The sequence below is a fragment of the Grampus griseus genome (assembly GCF_964374135.1).
Source record: "Grampus griseus genome assembly, chromosome: 10".
Taxonomy (NCBI): Eukaryota; Metazoa; Chordata; class Mammalia; order Artiodactyla; family Delphinidae; genus Grampus; species Grampus griseus.
In genome coordinates this window covers 19,171,899-19,189,181 of record NC_139004.1, presented here as the reverse complement: position 1 = coordinate 19,189,181, position 17,283 = coordinate 19,171,899, and the positions used below count along the sequence as shown (strand labels likewise).

The window sequence follows — 17,283 nt, the reverse complement described above, 5'->3', positions numbered from 1 at the left end:
AATTATCTCACAAACAGATTCCATCTGTGCAGAGGGCTACTCGGCCTCCACTGCCTTCCCTGAAATGAAAGGAATTGCGTGCAAACAGTATTTTCACCATTCTCTACGTTCAGGTCACCTCCTCTTAGTGAATCATGTTCGTGGCTGGTGCTATAAGCATCACACACAGTGGGAAGAGCTAAGATGAGGATGCTCTGGCTTCTTAACTTCCCTGTGCATCATCAACAAGGCCTTCTGTGACATCCCCTTTGTTGATTTGTGTTTAATTGATGGAAATGGTGTTAAACATTAAAACATAGCCTTCAGCGATTTCTGATGTAAGCGAAAGAAAATCAACATTTACTTCTAAAGTGAGAAGACTTAATGGGGCAGGTTTTTTTCTAAGATGACTAAATAGCTATATAAATATAAGTTTTCAAGGTATTATATCTTATTCTATGAGTGTTGTGGGAACTTGTGGAGTTCAGCGGGCCTGGGTGAGCCAGCTCTCAGCAGGTGGCTGGCCAAAGCTTCCCTCTCCCTGTGTCCTTAGAGGGTCATGTCTGTAAATAGAACCACCCCTTTTTGTAGGCCATTGTACTTCAAACCACATTAAACCATTTTTTCCCTTCTGTGAATGTAAGCCTCTGAAAGCTGAAAACGGGAAGCAGTACTTTGCTGTCATGAAAAATTGAAACTGATTATTTCCAAACACCTCATTCAGCTTGGGTAGGAGATGATTTTAGTCTCTATGGGAACAGAAATAAAAACAAGTGTAGTAACTTCTTTACTTTCAACATCTCTGCCTGAATTCTGCCATCAAATCCACAGAAACACCTTCTATCCAAAGCCTATAACAAATCCTACTCCCAAATTTCAAAGATAGCAAATGCTTCATGGAGAAATGGACATTTAAGGTAGTATTTTCATTTGTGTGTGTGTGTATGGGGGCGTTCTGAGCTCCAGTTTCTAGGTCTAGGGTATTTCAGGGAGGGAGACCTGACAGGTAAGAATGAGGAGGACAGTTGGGTGGTTAGGTAGGCTCTCTTGCCTAGAAAGTTGTAGCGTGTGCTGTTATCTCAGATAGCGAGGGTTTTAAACATTCAAATATACTCCTCAGGGAATTCTGATATAAATATAAGAAAAAGCAACATTTACTTTCTCTTAAATTTTTTTTTGATATTTTATTTATTTTTGGCTGCATTGGGTCTTAGTTGCTGCACATGGGCTTTCTCTAGTTGCTCTGAACAGGGGCTACTCATTGCGGTGGCTTCTCTTGTTGTGGAGCACGGGCTCTAGGTGCGTGGGCTTCAGTGGTTGTGGCGCGAGGGCATAGTTGCTCCGCGGCATGTGGAATCTTCCCTGGCCAGGGCTCAGAACCCACGTCCCCTGCATTGGCAGGTGGATTCTTAACCACTGCACCACCAGGGAAGTCCCAACATTTACTTCTAAAGTGGGTGGGACATCAGCTGTAGTGTCTGTTTAGATGCCTTTTCCCATTTCTAAATTTTGGTGCCGCTGTTACTGTCAAAGGTGTGATGCGAGTTTAAAGTGTAAGTCACTTGAGCAGCCTAATCTGTCTGTGAAAACACCTTCCAAGTAATTGATGCTTCTGATATTTTGTGGCTCATTTCCATATGATTTCCATATTCCATCTTCTTTCCTCTTACCACTCAGGAATCCTGAGTTAACCTTTGTAACTGCATGCATATTCTCTAGAAAACCTGAATACTTATGGTTTCCCCTGAGCCGTCCCTGCTAGGATGCAGACAGCAATAATAACTACCAGACCTTTTCTGTCTTGCCATACAAATCAACCATTTTCCCAGGATGTCCCTTACAAAATAAATAGTAAGATATGCACGTAGGCAAATGCAGGCAAAAAGGCGCTTGGAATATCAATGCTGGTGTCATGTTAGGGAGAAAGTCTGGTGTCACTTTTCTAGTAACAGTATCAAGAGCAATTGCTTATGATAAATAAAGTGCTTTTTAAAAGGTAAAAGTCTCACCTTTCTTATAAACACTTCTATGTTTAAGGGTACGTATTATCTGTAATTGTACATATATGTGTAATATGTCTGTTAATCTAGCTGCACTCCGGACGTTCTTGATGTCAGTGAGGCTTTGAGACTGGAACCATCTAAATGATTTGTGCAATCATTATATACATCAGTTTAGTGAGTATATAGGAGAGAGTATAATGAATACCCTTTCTTGACTCCAGCGAAACATAAGAATTGTGCTTTATACAGAATATAGTATTGCACAATTACTCACAGGAATGAGCTAGTCCTGAAAGTTCAGGATGGAGAAACAGTGTCTACCTGAAAACTGGTTCTCTTAAAATTTTAGTCACAAATTGACTAAATTCAACATAAACACCAGGGGAGAAGACCTTTAAGCACAGGTAAAAATATCTTCCTGGTTTATCGCCTTGGCAATGATGTGTTTCTTTTTTATAAAGTGACTCCTAAGAAAGAGTGGCAGGGTGATGTAATTAGAATAAATCTTGTAGAACTGTCTTTATGGCTAAATATCATTCTGTCAACAGTCAGTACTATTTTCTCCCAGTTTTCAATAAAATTCATACTTTTTAAGTTAAAATATGACCTTCATCTAACGAGGCATAATTACAATTAGAAATTTTAACCAAAGATGTCTTTTAGGGGTGGTGGTGTATTTATGACCATACCTGTGTTACGTGTGGTTTAGAGCCTCACCAAGTGTCACCTGGGGACCAGCAGCATCAGTAGCACCTGAGCTGCTGGAGATGCAGAGGCTCAGCACTGCTGACTCAGAATCTGCATTTAACAAGATGCCCGGTGATGGAGAGGCATTGGCTTAGAAGACACGAGGCTGGGAGTAACTATTTAACATCGTGTTGAGTTTGGGATGTTGCTCTGTACATTATCTTGGGGAGATAGTACACTCCTGTGGTCAAAAAAGCATTCATATCCCTCTGTCACTATTGGTGGGCTTTTGGTCAAGTTTACCTAACTCTTTATGCTTCAGTTTGTTTATCTGCAAGTTGGGATGAGAATAGTATTTTCCTCAAATGGTGGTGAGGTTAGTTTAAATACGATTAGGCAGGTGAGGTGCATGGAACATAGGACCAGGTCCCTGGAGAGCGCCCAACAGATGTGAACCTTGTCACCATCATCTGTCCTTTCCTGAAGGCACATACTCTGTTGGCTTTTATCTGTGGGAGGCACATTTGGGTTTAATTCAAGACAGTGAATTACAATCCTGTGGGAAATGTGGTGATGGACACAAAGATGAAGAAGAAAGAGCCCTTGCTTCTAGAAACTTCCAGAAGGCCTCCCTAGAGCCAAGGTTATTTCCCCATTATTCCACAGTCATTCCAAACATCGTTTGAGGCATCTACGTACTCGATAGCAATTCACGTTCACAATTTTCCTTTTTTTTTTTTTAAAGATTTTTTTGACATGAGCCGTTTTTAAAGTCTTCATTGAATTTGTTCCAATATTGCTTCTGTTTTATGTTTTGGTTTTTTGGCCGAGAGGCACGTGGGATATTAGCTCCCTGACCAGGGATCAAACCCGCACCCCCTGCATTGGAAGGCGAAGGCTTAACCACTGGACTGCCAGGGAAGTGCCCCACGTTCACTATTTTCATATCAACCATAAGTAGGGGATAATGGCACACTGTGATTAGAGTTTGACAGGTGTTCTGAGGGTGCAAATCAGGAGTGACAACTGCCTGAGGGGACCAGGAAGGCTTCGAGAGAAGGTGGGTCTAACGAAGGGAAGGAAGAGCCTTCCGGGTAAAGGTAGGAGAAACAGGATGAATAACCGGCTACTGCCAACCTGTCATGACAACTGAAGACAAAGTCGTGCATTACCTAAATGCATATACTCATTTACGGAGGTCACCCTTTTTTGGTATTTACTGCTGGCACATTTGTATTACTTTTAAGAGCGAATAGAGTTCAGAAAAAATAAAAACTATTGGATGGTAAATTTGTTGTGAGAAGTGCATACCAGGGAACTCAGAAGCAAAGAATAAACTAAGTAACTAAAAGCAAGGGTGATTAGTTTATGAAAATCACACCTAATTGTCTCATTGGACCAGAAGTTGAACATCAGCCTGCATATTAACTGTATTAACTAAGAAGGGCAAGATAATTGCTAAGTGTCTTGATACATTTTGTTTGTTTGTTTTCATGTGAATGAGATTTAGAAGGGACACTGCTCTAAGTGGCCCACTAGAATACGATTTCATGACTGTAGTGCAAATCCTGTATTACACTATTTCATCCGACAACAGCCTCTCAACTCTTTCCATCCAAGGGCAAGAAAAATGGAGTGGTAACGATAATAAACATATATATACACACACACATATATGTATATATATATATTTGTAACTTTTTCAGTTTATAGTGGTCTTTCATGTGCATGATCTCATTTGGTCCTTACTTCACTTCTGTGAGGTCATTATTATCCTCAGTTTCCAAAGGGTGAGGTGGGTTCACTAGCCTGAAGCTGCAGAGTGACCCCTGCCTTCCCAACAGACCACGGCTGCTTCATTTCGCGCAGCTGACATCACCATTGTAGAAAACATCAGCAGGCAGAAATTTTGTCCAGGAACCCCCACCCCTGCCTGGCGAGCTTCTTCAGTTATGAACACAGTCTCTTGGAATCACGTGAGAACTGGCTTCTGCAGGAAGGAGAGGCAGCGTCACATGTGGGAGCTCTGCTTCCCTTCAGTGTAAAAGGGACAGTGTGATTGGACCTGGGAAAGACGGTTCTTCCCTTCCTGCTTCTCTTCCTCCTTCCTCACTCTCTCAAGTTGAACTTGCGATGTCTAACTCTTACCTTTTCCATCCATGTCCCTGTCCCTTTCTCCCCACACCCTCCACCCTCGCCCTTTTGCCTCCTGTGTCCACTTTTCTCTGTCAACATTGCAAACATCATCGGAATCTTGTAAGGTTCTTTGAGGAGCGGGTGGAACGTGGGTTCTGTGTACACGTCACCCCTGGCTCACTGCACTAACACTGGCGTCTGGCTGGCTGTGACTGTCCCTGCTTAGCTGGGCAATCAGGCAGGGCCAGCTAAACGGGCAGAGGCTGAGAACTACTTGGGAATTTTGAAGAAACTAAATAGTTGCAAAGTTTTGTTTTGTTTTGTTTTTTGGTGGGGTGGAGAGGGAACACATTATTCAAATATAGTGTGGCTATCTAATAATGGACACCCACTCTCTTATGGAAGGAGTGCTGTTTTATTTTTTTTACTTCTTTGTAGGCCCTTGCCACGGTATAGATTTTATCTGTGTGCGTGTGTATGGGTGTAAAACTCAGTGTTCCTTCTGGGGATGATTTGATTGATGTATACACTGGAAACATCTTTAATAATTTAATGCTTGCTTCAAAGGAGATTACACCAAAAAGCGCATTGCTTTTCATTTATTCATTACAGATCTGTCATAGAAGCATTTTTTTCTTTCTTTCTTTTTTTTGTCCTGAATTGTGTTGTAGTAATAATAAATTTCGTACTACACTCAGGATATTTTAAAGGATTATAAGCCTTTTAACTAATGTTACCATCTTATTTAAATTGATCAAATTGGTATTTCAGCCCCATAATCCAGCATTTCTTAAAGTTGAGCCAACCAGATGTGGCTTCGTTTGATGGCTACTAAAATAGCTGTGCTGGGAAAGTCTAATAGAAATAATGGGATGAAAGCATAATACTGCTTGTTAGAAGTGGTGGTAATAACAGCGAAGAGAACAGAGCTGAATTTAGGGCTAGGTGTCTCCATCCTTAAAAAGAGATTAGGGTATATCCCAGCCCAGCTCTTTTCATTAAAGGGGGGAAAAATGTATATGCGTTTGGGGATTGGGAGCAAAGAAGGGGGTAGGGTGATAGACTTAAAACTAAAAACTAGAAACCAACACTATCATTCTGGAACTTTTAGGTATAAATCCAGATATCAGTAAAGGAAAACAGACTTTTTCCCATTTAGACAGCCGTAGTCACCTTAGCAGACTTTAGCAAGCTCTTGTAATAGATTCTCAGAGGCAAGGGACATATCTATATTCCTGAATGGTTAAAGTAAAATTTGAATTTTCTGGTATCATTATTAAAGAGTTTGTATTAAAAATGCTGTATAACTTCTCTTTAAAACCAAAACCCAGGGCTTCCCTGATGGAGCAGTGGTTGAGAGTCCGCCTGCCGATGCAGGGGACATGGGTTCGTGCCCCGGTCCGGGAAGATCCCACATGCCGCGGAGCGGCTGGGCCCTTAGCCATGGCTGCTGAGCCTGTGCGTCCGGAGCCTGTGCTCCACAACGGGAGAGGCCACAACAGTGAGAGGCCCGCGTACCGCAAAAAAACCCCACAAAACCCAAAACCCAAAGTTGCTTTGAATAAGGCAACTTTAGGCACAGTAAGGATTACAATTTCTAGAAGTGCGATACACGATTATCCAATTTTCAGAGGTAACTTGCACAGAAATCTTTTTGCTCTCATTGGCCGTTAGCGCTGTAGTATTTCTGGATTTTCGTTATGTCCTGCTTCAAGTACTCTGCCTAACAATGTTTATAATGTTCCTTCCCTAGATCTACCAGTCTTTAATAGAAATCCAGAAATGTTTTGTTTTCAGGTCAGTAATTCTTTAAACAATAAAAGTCATGTTGCCTACTGCAGACGTCATATTTTCTGGCCATTGAAAGTATGCTTGGGTGTGCTTGCAGCAGTGCTAGGTACATTAGCAACTGCTTGTGTTATTACTTTGAGAAAGAATATAGGACTTTGGGACAAGACCACCTTAACCCTGTTGGTTCACCTGGGGTGTGATGCAGGCAGCGTTGAGGGATTTCTCACTTTCCTCATTCATATAATGGGCATCAGAAGCCTGTTTCGTAGGGTTCTTGTGAGGGTTTTAGGAAATAATGAATGTATGAATGCTGAGAGTGACATTCGGCACATACGGGTGACGGGTGCTTGGTGTATTTGCTGCCTGTCCTTTGCTCTCCACCTATGGACACCATTCACGCAGTGCTGTAAAAACCTCAGTGCCCAGACTGTGTGGGATGTGCCCCAGGCTGCCACACCCCACCCTGAGTTACTGCTCCTTCCTCCTGCCCCACGATCGCTGTGATGTGCTGCCTTACCGCTCTGAGCTCTTTGATGTCACAGTCGTATTTGTCTCTGAATGCCTGGCATCTAGCCCAGCACAAACAGCTGCTCCAGGCCCATTAGCTCGAGTCATGGTGCCTGAGAGCCCTCCAGTGTCTCTTAGAGTCCCCCTGTGAGTATCCCCTAAAAAATCCCTCAGGGTCACCAGCAAGGGAACTTGCTGTCTCTTGGTCCAAGACCCCTGAGCCTTTTCATGGCCTCTTCTGATAGGTTAGTGGGGAGCCACCCGCCGTGTTTCTCTGAGTTGGCTCTTTTTTTTTCTCTGTAAATTTTTTTTAACATCTTTATTGGAGTATAATTGCTTTACAATTATAAAGCAGGTGTGTTATTTTCTGCTTTATAACAAAGTGAATCAGCTATACATATACATATATCCCCATATCCCCTCCCTCTTGCGTATCCCTCCCACCCCTCTAGGTGGACACAAAGCACCGAGCTGATCTCCCTGTGCTATGTGGCTCCTTCCCACTAGCTATCTATTTTACATATGGCTCTTTATTCTAACTCTCTCCCACCCAGCGCCCGCTCTCTGTCCTAGTGTCTTATTGAGGAAGCCTCTGGACCTCCTGGTGCTGCCGGTTCCTTCTCTGGGTCCCTCAGAAGCCCTTTCTCCTCAGTGACATAAATGTCATCTTTGGCCCCAGACATTTCCTCTGCTCTGTTTTCACAGTGACAGTGCCCACCCTGTCCCTTGCCACACTCTCCTGTCATCACTTCTAGTGCGTCTGCGTCAATGCTCTGCCGTCTTTGTTCTCTGCATTGAGAGAGGGTGGGACAAGCGTGTGGAGATGGGAACATAGTGTTTTCCCCTTTGGAAATTGAAAAATTTTCTCACCGTCATTCATTTAGGTCTTATGCATAAAAACCAGAAATCCTTACCAAGCGCTGTGGGTTTCATTTTATAAATCTCTTGCCTTTTCTTTCCACATCATCTGGCAGATCCATCCCCTCCCACCTTTAGTTTCTGTCCAGCATTTGGCCTTCCTAAGGGCCTCCCCCTGGGCAGCATGCTTAGGGATCACTAGGGCTCTACACAGTTTGACATTAAGCAACTGAATGGAAATTTGAAAGATGTAGAAGCACTGTACTATTATTTAATTTAGTCTTTGATGACATCGTCTTTGATGACAAACACGATGGTTATTGGAATATTTTAAGAATTCATTTTTTTAACCTTCATTTTCTTAAAGGGCATCTTTGATATCATGTAATCAAATCTGAGACTTTATGTTGGACAGAGTATAAGAATTCATGGTTCTGCCTCTTTCCTCTTCGAAATAACGTTGTGTTGAATTTTATCCTGAGTTTTTTTAGTCTACTCTGCTCCATTTCCTTCCTTCTTTACTTCCTAAACTGAGAGCATTATGATAACTTTTATAAGAAGACCATTAATAGTCCCATAATAAGAATTTGGGTAGTTAGAGGAGAATGGACTTCCAGAGTTGGAAGGGAGGTCAGAGTTAATTGCACCTCAAACCTTTGTTTTACAGATACCAGGGGATTAACTGACCTGTCCAGTGTCAGATGACTAGAAAGAGGCAGGAGTGGGGTCCTAACATAAAACAAATTCTCTTTCTACCCTACCCTTTAAAAAACTCATGTTTTATTAAGGCCAATGAAGAAATATGGTAGGTCCAGGAAAGAATGTATTATAACAAATGGGAAGATATTTTAATTTTTTTTTTTTTTTTTTAGGATCATGATGTGCCAGGTGCTTTGCTAGGCACTGTATGTAACTTATTTAATCTCCGTGGAAGTTTTATTATATTCTCATTTTACAAGTGGGGAATATGAAGTTCAAAGAAGTTAGGTAACAGCCAGTAAGTGCCTGGCCAGGACTTGAACCTGGGTCTTTCTCTCTCCAAAGTCTTGGCTCTGGAACTTGGCCTCCTGTTCTCTTTTAAAACAGACTTACATGTATCTAAATAACAGTAAAAATGCCTAGTTTATAAAATACTTGAGCATTTCTTATTTTTTATAGAAAGAATATATAGTTTCTTGGCCTTGGATCTGCAAGACAATCACTTTTTTTTTTTTTGCGGTACGCGGGCCTCTCACTGTTGTGGCCTCTCCCGTTGCGGAGCACAGGCTCCGGACGCGCAGGCTGAGCAGCCATGGCTAAGGGCCCAGCCGCTCCGCGGCACGTGGGATCTTCCCGGACCGGGGCACGAACCCGTGTCCCCTGCATCGGCAAGCGGACTCTCAACCACTGCGCCACCAGAGAAGCCCTCGACAATCACTTTTTGTTATTTAGAGATATACAGTCAACTCTCTTAGGCATTGTATGGAAAGCTGTCCATGTTTATTTTTAGAAAACCAGGCTTCACATCCTGGCCATCGCCATTGCCCTTTTTCATACTTAGAGATTTAAATACATACCAGACACTAGTGGTGGGGATGATAATCTCTCCACAAAGAATTTTTTTTTAACCTCCTCTGGGCCACTAGACATTGGCCAAGTATCCTGCAGTTTAGTTTTCTCTTTGCCATGGGGATTAAGAACATTGATTTTGGAGTCACATGGTTCATTTTCATTCTGGCTGTTCCACTTACAAACAGTGCAATCTTGGGCTAGATACTTGGTCTCCCCAGACCTTAGTTTTCTCACCTGTAAAATGGGAATAATACCAACCTCACAGGATGATTGTGAGAATTAAATGAGACAATATTTGTGAAGAGTGGTATATTTGTAAAGGTTAACACAAGATATACTGTATATATGCAAATGTAAGGAAGTTTCACTTGACAGTAATATTATAATTATTACATTAGTATAATGTGCCATGGAAAATCTCTGTTATACTTTCTATTTTTATCCATTATTCCTTTTGATCCATCAGAGGCCAGCAGAAATAGTAGATGAGGAAGATAGAGAGAAAGAAAATAAGGAAGTGGGACAGAAGGAAGACTTTTCAGGAATGAATGGTGGAGTTGAAGAGGAAGGAGGCGGGGAGGCTACTGAAGCTCCAGAGCAAGCAGAGGAGATCCTGGATCACAGGGAGGAGCAGGCAGGTCCTGCTCGTGTGAGCAGAGGCACCAATGAAGAAAATGGCGAGGAACTGGACCAGGTTAATAATGAGCTTCAAGAAGCAGTGGACGAGGAAATAAAGTCTCAAGGAGCTGGCAGTGGATGTGAAGAGGTATTTCTATTGCTTTTGCTCACTTGTGTGCATGTATGAAGTTTGTGTGTGTGTGTGTGTGTGTGTGTGTGTGTGCATCTGTGCTCACACTTAGGGAATTATTCAAGCACTTAGGACTTGAAAGCTATGGCACTTCCAGGATTCCATGGAACAGAGTTTGAAAACCAGCTAATTCTAATCTTACCCCCTTAGTTTTCAGTCCAGTGGGTAAAAGACAAACTGTAATGAGATATCATTAATGTATGAGAAATCCAAGGGGGCAGGGTTGCTGTTCCAGAAGCTACCTTTATGTTTTCATTTTCTGTCCTCTTATCTACTCGATGGTGCTTGGTACCATAGTCACAAAGAATTTGTGAATTCTAGTAGAAAACTAATAAAAGACATCTGGTATGGGGCTGGATTATTAATGTGACATGAGAGGAGAACTGCATTTTACTCTTCCCTTTTCTCTGAAAATGCTAAAATGAAAAGTATAGGTATGTTGTTGAAAAGAAAAGCTCAAAAGGAAATAAAGAAAAAAATTGAGAAAAATAACACCTGAAGCTCAAGAGGTGAGTCTGTGCCCTTTAAGCACATGGTAGGTTATGGTCCCAGAAAGGGCTTCTGAACAAGTAAAGTTTGAGATTGTCATGTCCACTGGGTGATGATAGACTAAACAACATAGGGAACCCAAGGAACTATTTTTAGTTGAATATTTATAAGATTAAAGGCAATAGTGAGTCATTTTTCCTTTGTAAATTTTATTGCCTCTGTAACTAAAGAGCTAAATATCTTTGTTTTCATCTGTTTTCCTCCAGGCTGACTTGGACCCTCAAAGACCACCAAAGCCAGAAGTAAAAATCACCAGCTCACAAGAAAATGATAACAATGAACAAAACAAGGATAATATGTTATAGCATGGATGATTTTTAAAAAGAGAGTATATTGAGTATAAGAAAAATTAAGGGTTATAATACTCGAATAATAAGCATATAGTTATTGCTAAACATAATGTGACAATATGGTTGAATACTACCTACTGAAATTTAAAGTTAGAGGCCAAACTAATGGGAAACACTAGATAACTTTGAATAGCTACTAAAGCAGAGTGACTTTTTATGAGATGTGTTTTAAAAAGTCATTTAGAAAAATTAAACAAGAGTAATAGAGGGGAATTTGCACTGGAAGACAATTGGCCACTTGTCTTTGTAAAGATGAAAAAGAACAAGATCATTCCTGTTCTTGGTAAGTGAGATTATTAGATGGCAGCTTATGCTAAAGCACTTATCTAAGAAGGCACAGAATTTAAAAAAAATGATAATAGGAAAGCATGTACTATTTTTTTTAAAGCAATAAACTCTTGAATAAACAAATTGCAATTTAGTTTCAGAGATAATTTGAAGATGGCAATAGATTGAAATGTTTCTGTGTCTTGTTGACACTCCTTTCTTTCTTCCTCCTTAGCCAAAATCCACCTTAAGAGAACAAAAAGGAAAATGCAAGGTATTCATTTTGGAAGGAGGAAGTATTCATTCAGTGTATTCCTGACAAATATTGTCATGCCCCTCCCTTAACTGCTGCAGGTTTTAATCCTTATGGCTTTAATGACACATACTCAGGAAGGAATTATAAAGGAACACCCAATTATATCACTGAGCCTGGCTGGGTGTTTTGCAAATTCTGGTATCCTATGGATTTTCGTTGATCCAGTCTACCATTACCAATAATACTCCTCTCTTCTCTGCATTATTGTTCAATATTAGAAAACTCAATATTGGCTATTCCAAAGATTGAATTTTCTCCAAACAGTTTTTTAACAAAAAGAACAAGACAGCATAGTAGAAAAAAAGTAGGCTATATGAAGAGTTTGTTACTCCTCAATTTCTCTTGCCTTTTGCCTTATTTCTATTAGGACCGCCTTGTCATATTTTTTCCCCTAGGGGTATCAGCAAATATTTATTTTCATGGTCAGTTATATTTAGACTTTCAAGCAGATTCCTTTCTATATAATTAGAAGCTATAGGATAGAAATTGTTGAAAAAAGTTTAAAAATTGTCATAATGAAACCAGTTCCTGATTACAGTTTTAGGGGTTAATTAACTCAAATTGCCTTGTTAGGTATACATGGAGAAAAAAATAATCGTATTAGTTTTTTGAATTCTTAAGAGATGATGCAGTTCTTCCTTAAATATAGAAATATGTTTTTCTCATATTAAAGAATATTTTTGTCAGTTATGTATAAGTTATAAATTTGAAATTTTAACTTCTTGTGCTTTCATAGAATTCATTATTAATGATAAGTTTAAAAGATTTTTTTCCCCTCCAGGTTTCGTAACCAATCACTTGGAATCAAAGTAGTTACATAAAGCACTTAATAATACTATAGAAAACTGGTGTATTTTTCCTAGAAGCTATTTTAATGTTTTCCACAAATAGGAAGTATATGCAGAGAATATAATGTAACAGTATTGGAAAGAGATACTGATATAAGGGTATAGTAATCTGGGAGGATGATTATAAATGGGGTCCTGTATTTCTAATATAAGCACGAGATGGTGCTTTCTACTAATAGGCTTATTTTTTCAAATGGGACAATGTAAAGCATTGCAGACTATAAGCAACAATCTTAATAATTCTTGTTGCTAGGGAAATAGACTACCTGGTCTTTTAAATTCCCACACTATTACCGGGCCTGGGGTTAATGATTTCAAATAGTTTATAAAAATGTGGGATTACATATAAGAAATTATAACTGATTATCAAGGTGATTCTTTTTTCTTTCTTTAATGAGGATTTTATCTCTCTCTCTCTCTTTTCCTTCTTCAATAAAGATATTCTGTTTCTTTTTTTCCCCTGTTCTTTGCTTCATCATATTTAATATTTAGGTTTTCAGGAACTTTTTAATAGTCATCTTAGTGAAGCACAATGTTACTTTAAATGAAAAACAAAGTTTGGTATTTTAAGTATACTTCAAGAAGGTGATAGGCCACAATACCTATAGCAAAAAATTAAAAAATTGGGACATAATACTTACCTTTTATGTGCATATTTCACCACCTGTCTGTAGGATGTAATTGTGACTTAACTTGAGGGATGAACAGTCACTAATAACTTTAAAACACTTTGCAAGCATATGTTACTAAAAAAAAAAAAAGAACTATGTCATCCAACCAAGGAAGAAATCACTGACAGATGATTAAAATTGTAAATGTCATTTTGGAGATGACTTTAACACACATGATGAAAGTTAATTCACCTTCCAAATGTGGACATTTTCCTTGTGGGAATGGTGGCCTCCGTGGCAGAGTAGCTCCACAAATTAAGTGAGACTCACTGACAGATTTGGAGAACATTTATGTGAGTGAGCAGAAGAGATCTTGGTTAGGCTTCAGGTATTGTTTTATAGAGGGTGTTAATAAGAAAAACTCATGGAGCTTTTATGTGGTAACCAATCACAGAATGCTTTCATCTGTTCTTTGTGATAGATTTTCATAGTTTTAATGAAATGCTTTTCTTAAATTTAATTGGGTTTTAACACATTTGTCAGCAACTGGTTTGTTAGTTGAAATGGAACATTAGGAGTTTTGCAGCGCAAATAAAGAAGATTTTTAACTAAAGTCATTTTCATGCAAAGGACGTATTACCTGGTTTAGCTTCTGTTAAAATTGCATTTGAGCATCCATGGATTTCTAATTATAAAACAAGATACTCTGGCCATAAGATAACTTTTTCCTCATTATATTTCTCTATGGACATAGGATGACTTTTTGTTTATTAAGACATTTTGGGGGGGAATATTAGAAAGCCAGACTCATAGGAAGGGTATGATACCCTCTTGTGCCTCCCATTTTATGATGAGAGTGTTGATTCCTGCTGTCGTCTGTAAGCACAGACCCATCCTATATATATGTGGCTCAGAGTCAGTCAGAGCTCTCTGTAGGCTCACGATCGTGAAGCCATATTAATGTGAGCTTATTCATGTTAATTCTTTCATTTATAGCTCAAAAACCAACATCCTCGAAAATTTCACTAAATAACTTACCTTCTACGCAAAGGATAAAGCTAATTCACCTAGTTAAAATTGTGGCCACAGAACAACAGGAAGGCTTCTTTATCTTGTTAACTGACTCTCCTAAAGAATTAGCTCTATCCTTTCATTTTTTGCTCAACAAGGAGCCGAGGCAAAAGTTTATAAAGTAGATTAATTGCTAAGCAGAAAGCATCACATCTGAACTGTTGCCAATCTGAACAGAAATAGACTATGTAGATATACACAGACACATAACAAACACTCACACGGATGCACTCACACACTTTAAAATGTTATTAATGGAATAGGGCTCTTTTGAGAGAAGCAATGGACAAAAACTGTTGGTAAGGAAATGCTAAGAAATGATGTATATCAATGGTACTTTAAAACATGGTTCCTGAAGACTTTAAGAGGTTTAAAATTCTTCTCAAAATAAAAAAGCTACCAGCATTTTAATGGAAAATTTATTCTAGGGAGGGGTGAGATATATATTAATATATAAAATCTTTTTTTCTAAAGTAACTACAGAATACAGTTCTTTAGTCCTTTGTCATCAGTCTTAAGTACCATATACTTTGGCTCAGAATATTTTGTACCAACCAAACACAGGCTCTGTCAAAAGGTCATTACTGCTTGTGAATGTGTGTGTGATTTCCATGAACATGTAGAGAGGACTCTTTTCGGTACCAAGTAGCCAAGTTCACCACAAACAGAATAAAAGTATGATTTATTAGTCTATTAGTTTACCTAATGTTCAAGTTCAGTGCAGAAGCTTTTTAGCTTCCTTGTATGAGTGTAATAACCTGGAATGGAAGGATTTTTTTTCAAGGTTAGTCTGTTTTTCTAAGGTGATGAGCACATACAGTTCTTCATAATTAAATATCATTTTTGTAAATAGTGTACGATTTTTGCTTTTCAGAAACTATCCTGGTATTTAGATGGGTCTGATTTTTGTTCTTACCACATGAAATTTGTATATTTCCTACCATGAAGTCTAAGTGACTTGGAGAATGAATATGTGCCCCTACATGTTGATGAGGAAGAAAAATATTATTTTTGAAGAGGCATAGCATACTGTAGGAGATGGGGAGTTAAAAAATGTCTGGATAACAATAAAGCATTTATAAAATCAGGAGGTAACTAATGGAGCTCCGCTGACTTAAGCCAACAACGACTTAGCTTTAATCTATGAATGGAACCAAATGTGTTCTCTGTTGCTTAATCCACTTAAACCACATAGTTTAATTGAGGGGTTGAGTTACTGTCACAAATGTAATGGCATATGGGAAGAAGGAATGACAGTAGTCAATTTTAGAAGAAGATTGAAGAAAACCTATTGTTTTTTTGCTTCAGTGTTTTTCTTGTGTCTTAAATCCTTAATATGTACAATGATAATGGGTGATTATTGAAGTTGTAGGTAAAGATTAAGTTGAGCTCATCATTTTTGTATATGTTTAGAACTCTTCTTTGTAAGGACAATTATTTGTTTTGATCAAATTACGAGCTTTTAGGTTTTTACTTCTGTATCAGTGCTCACTCTGTAAGTTTGCTGTATTTTTTTTAGCAAATAGATCTGTGTTTTATATAATTAAAATGGGTTTGGATAGTTTATTGTTTATGATGTTGTGTTGCTAATATTTCATGTATTAATTGTTTTTATGACATTTTTTCACAAGCGTAATAGATACTTTTGATTTAAACCATGTGGAAATTCAGCACATTAAAAGATATTTGTTTCTATTTGGCATAGATATTAAACTTCATTATGTAAAGAAAATTTTTTTACAGCTTCACATACATGTTGATAAAAATTTGAGGGATATTTAAAAAAAACTCAGTTTTTTCTTTTATGAAATGGTATTAGAGAAACAGGTTCAGAATTTTTGTTATGATAAAGGTAAAAACAACAAATTATGCACATTTAGTGTAGATATAGCTATAGGAATAAATTCACAATTTTATAAAGAGATTGGTTAAAATTCTGCTTCAGTTTGTAAGATATTCACTGCCTTCATTTTACTGAATTAAAACAGTTTTGTGTTTTCATGTTTGAGAAGCAAAAACAGTTAAGCAAAAGCATTTTGCCTTCTTAATATGTAATAACAAAATGTGTGTGATTCAGGTACCATCACTGAGAACTCATTAATGCATCTCTTGTATAGCTGACCCCTGTATCTTTGTTATTCCATAGGCAAACCTGGGCAACTGAGGAGGCATCTAGATTGCCAAAGTCAAATCTCTTTAGACCACATGGCTAACTGACATTAGAAACTTCCCGTAACCAACAAGGACTGTAATTTCTACAAGGTGCTGTAAAATGGCTAGCATGCATTGGTTATCAAACCCTTATTTATGAGACTAAACATACAGCTTTTCTGCAGGTTTCTACTACTAAATCTTCGTACAGGTCTCTCAAATGCCCTCACAAACTCAATCTTCCATTAAAGAGACAATGATGCAAGGATGTCCCGCCGTTCTCTTTTCGTTTATTATGGGTTTAGTAATAACAAAAATGATTTTAAATTGCAAAAAATACCCACAGAGTTTAAAATTCAATGAGATACTCCCCTTGGTTTCACTGTATTTGTTCCTGAGGCCGCCGGGTCCCGCGAACTTCGACCCGTGGAGACCGCGGCCACCGTCAGGTCATGGAGGCGGGGATGGGGGATAGGTTAGCCGCCGCCTCAAGGCCTGGGCCCTGGCCAGAGGGTGGCCGTGGCGAGGGCTCTGGAGCTCTGCAGGAACACAGCTCCCAGTCTGTCCCTGGGCCCCCCAGCTCACCCGCCGGCCCGAGGCCAGAGGGCCTGGAGGGCTCTGCGGAGAGGGCCGCACTGCGTCTGTCACCGGGAGGAACCCTGCCCCGCTGACCACTGGCGGAGCGGGACCTTGACCCGCCTTGCTCCCGGTCTTGCGCAGACAGTCTCGCGGTATCCAGGTCTCCGGCGGAAGGTCGAGCGCTAAAGGCTGCGCGCCCGCCCGCCCCACCGCCATTACAC

The 17,283-nt window shown here is 39.4% G+C and overlaps 1 protein-coding gene across 1 annotated transcript in view; it reads left to right on the top strand.

Moving 5' to 3' along the window:
- DCDC2 (doublecortin domain containing 2) overlaps positions 1 to 11,594 on the top strand; it is a 153,932-nt gene extending 142,338 nt beyond the window's left edge. The window contains exons 9-10 of the mRNA XM_082663549.1: positions 9,979 to 10,278; positions 11,076 to 11,594. Coding sequence (XP_082519675.1) covers positions 9,979 to 10,278; positions 11,076 to 11,174 — 399 coding nt within the window. The 3' untranslated portion in view covers positions 11,175 to 11,594. The remainder of the gene's footprint in view (positions 1 to 9,978; positions 10,279 to 11,075) is intronic.
- The last annotated feature ends 5,689 nt before the right edge of the window (positions 11,595 to 17,283 follow it).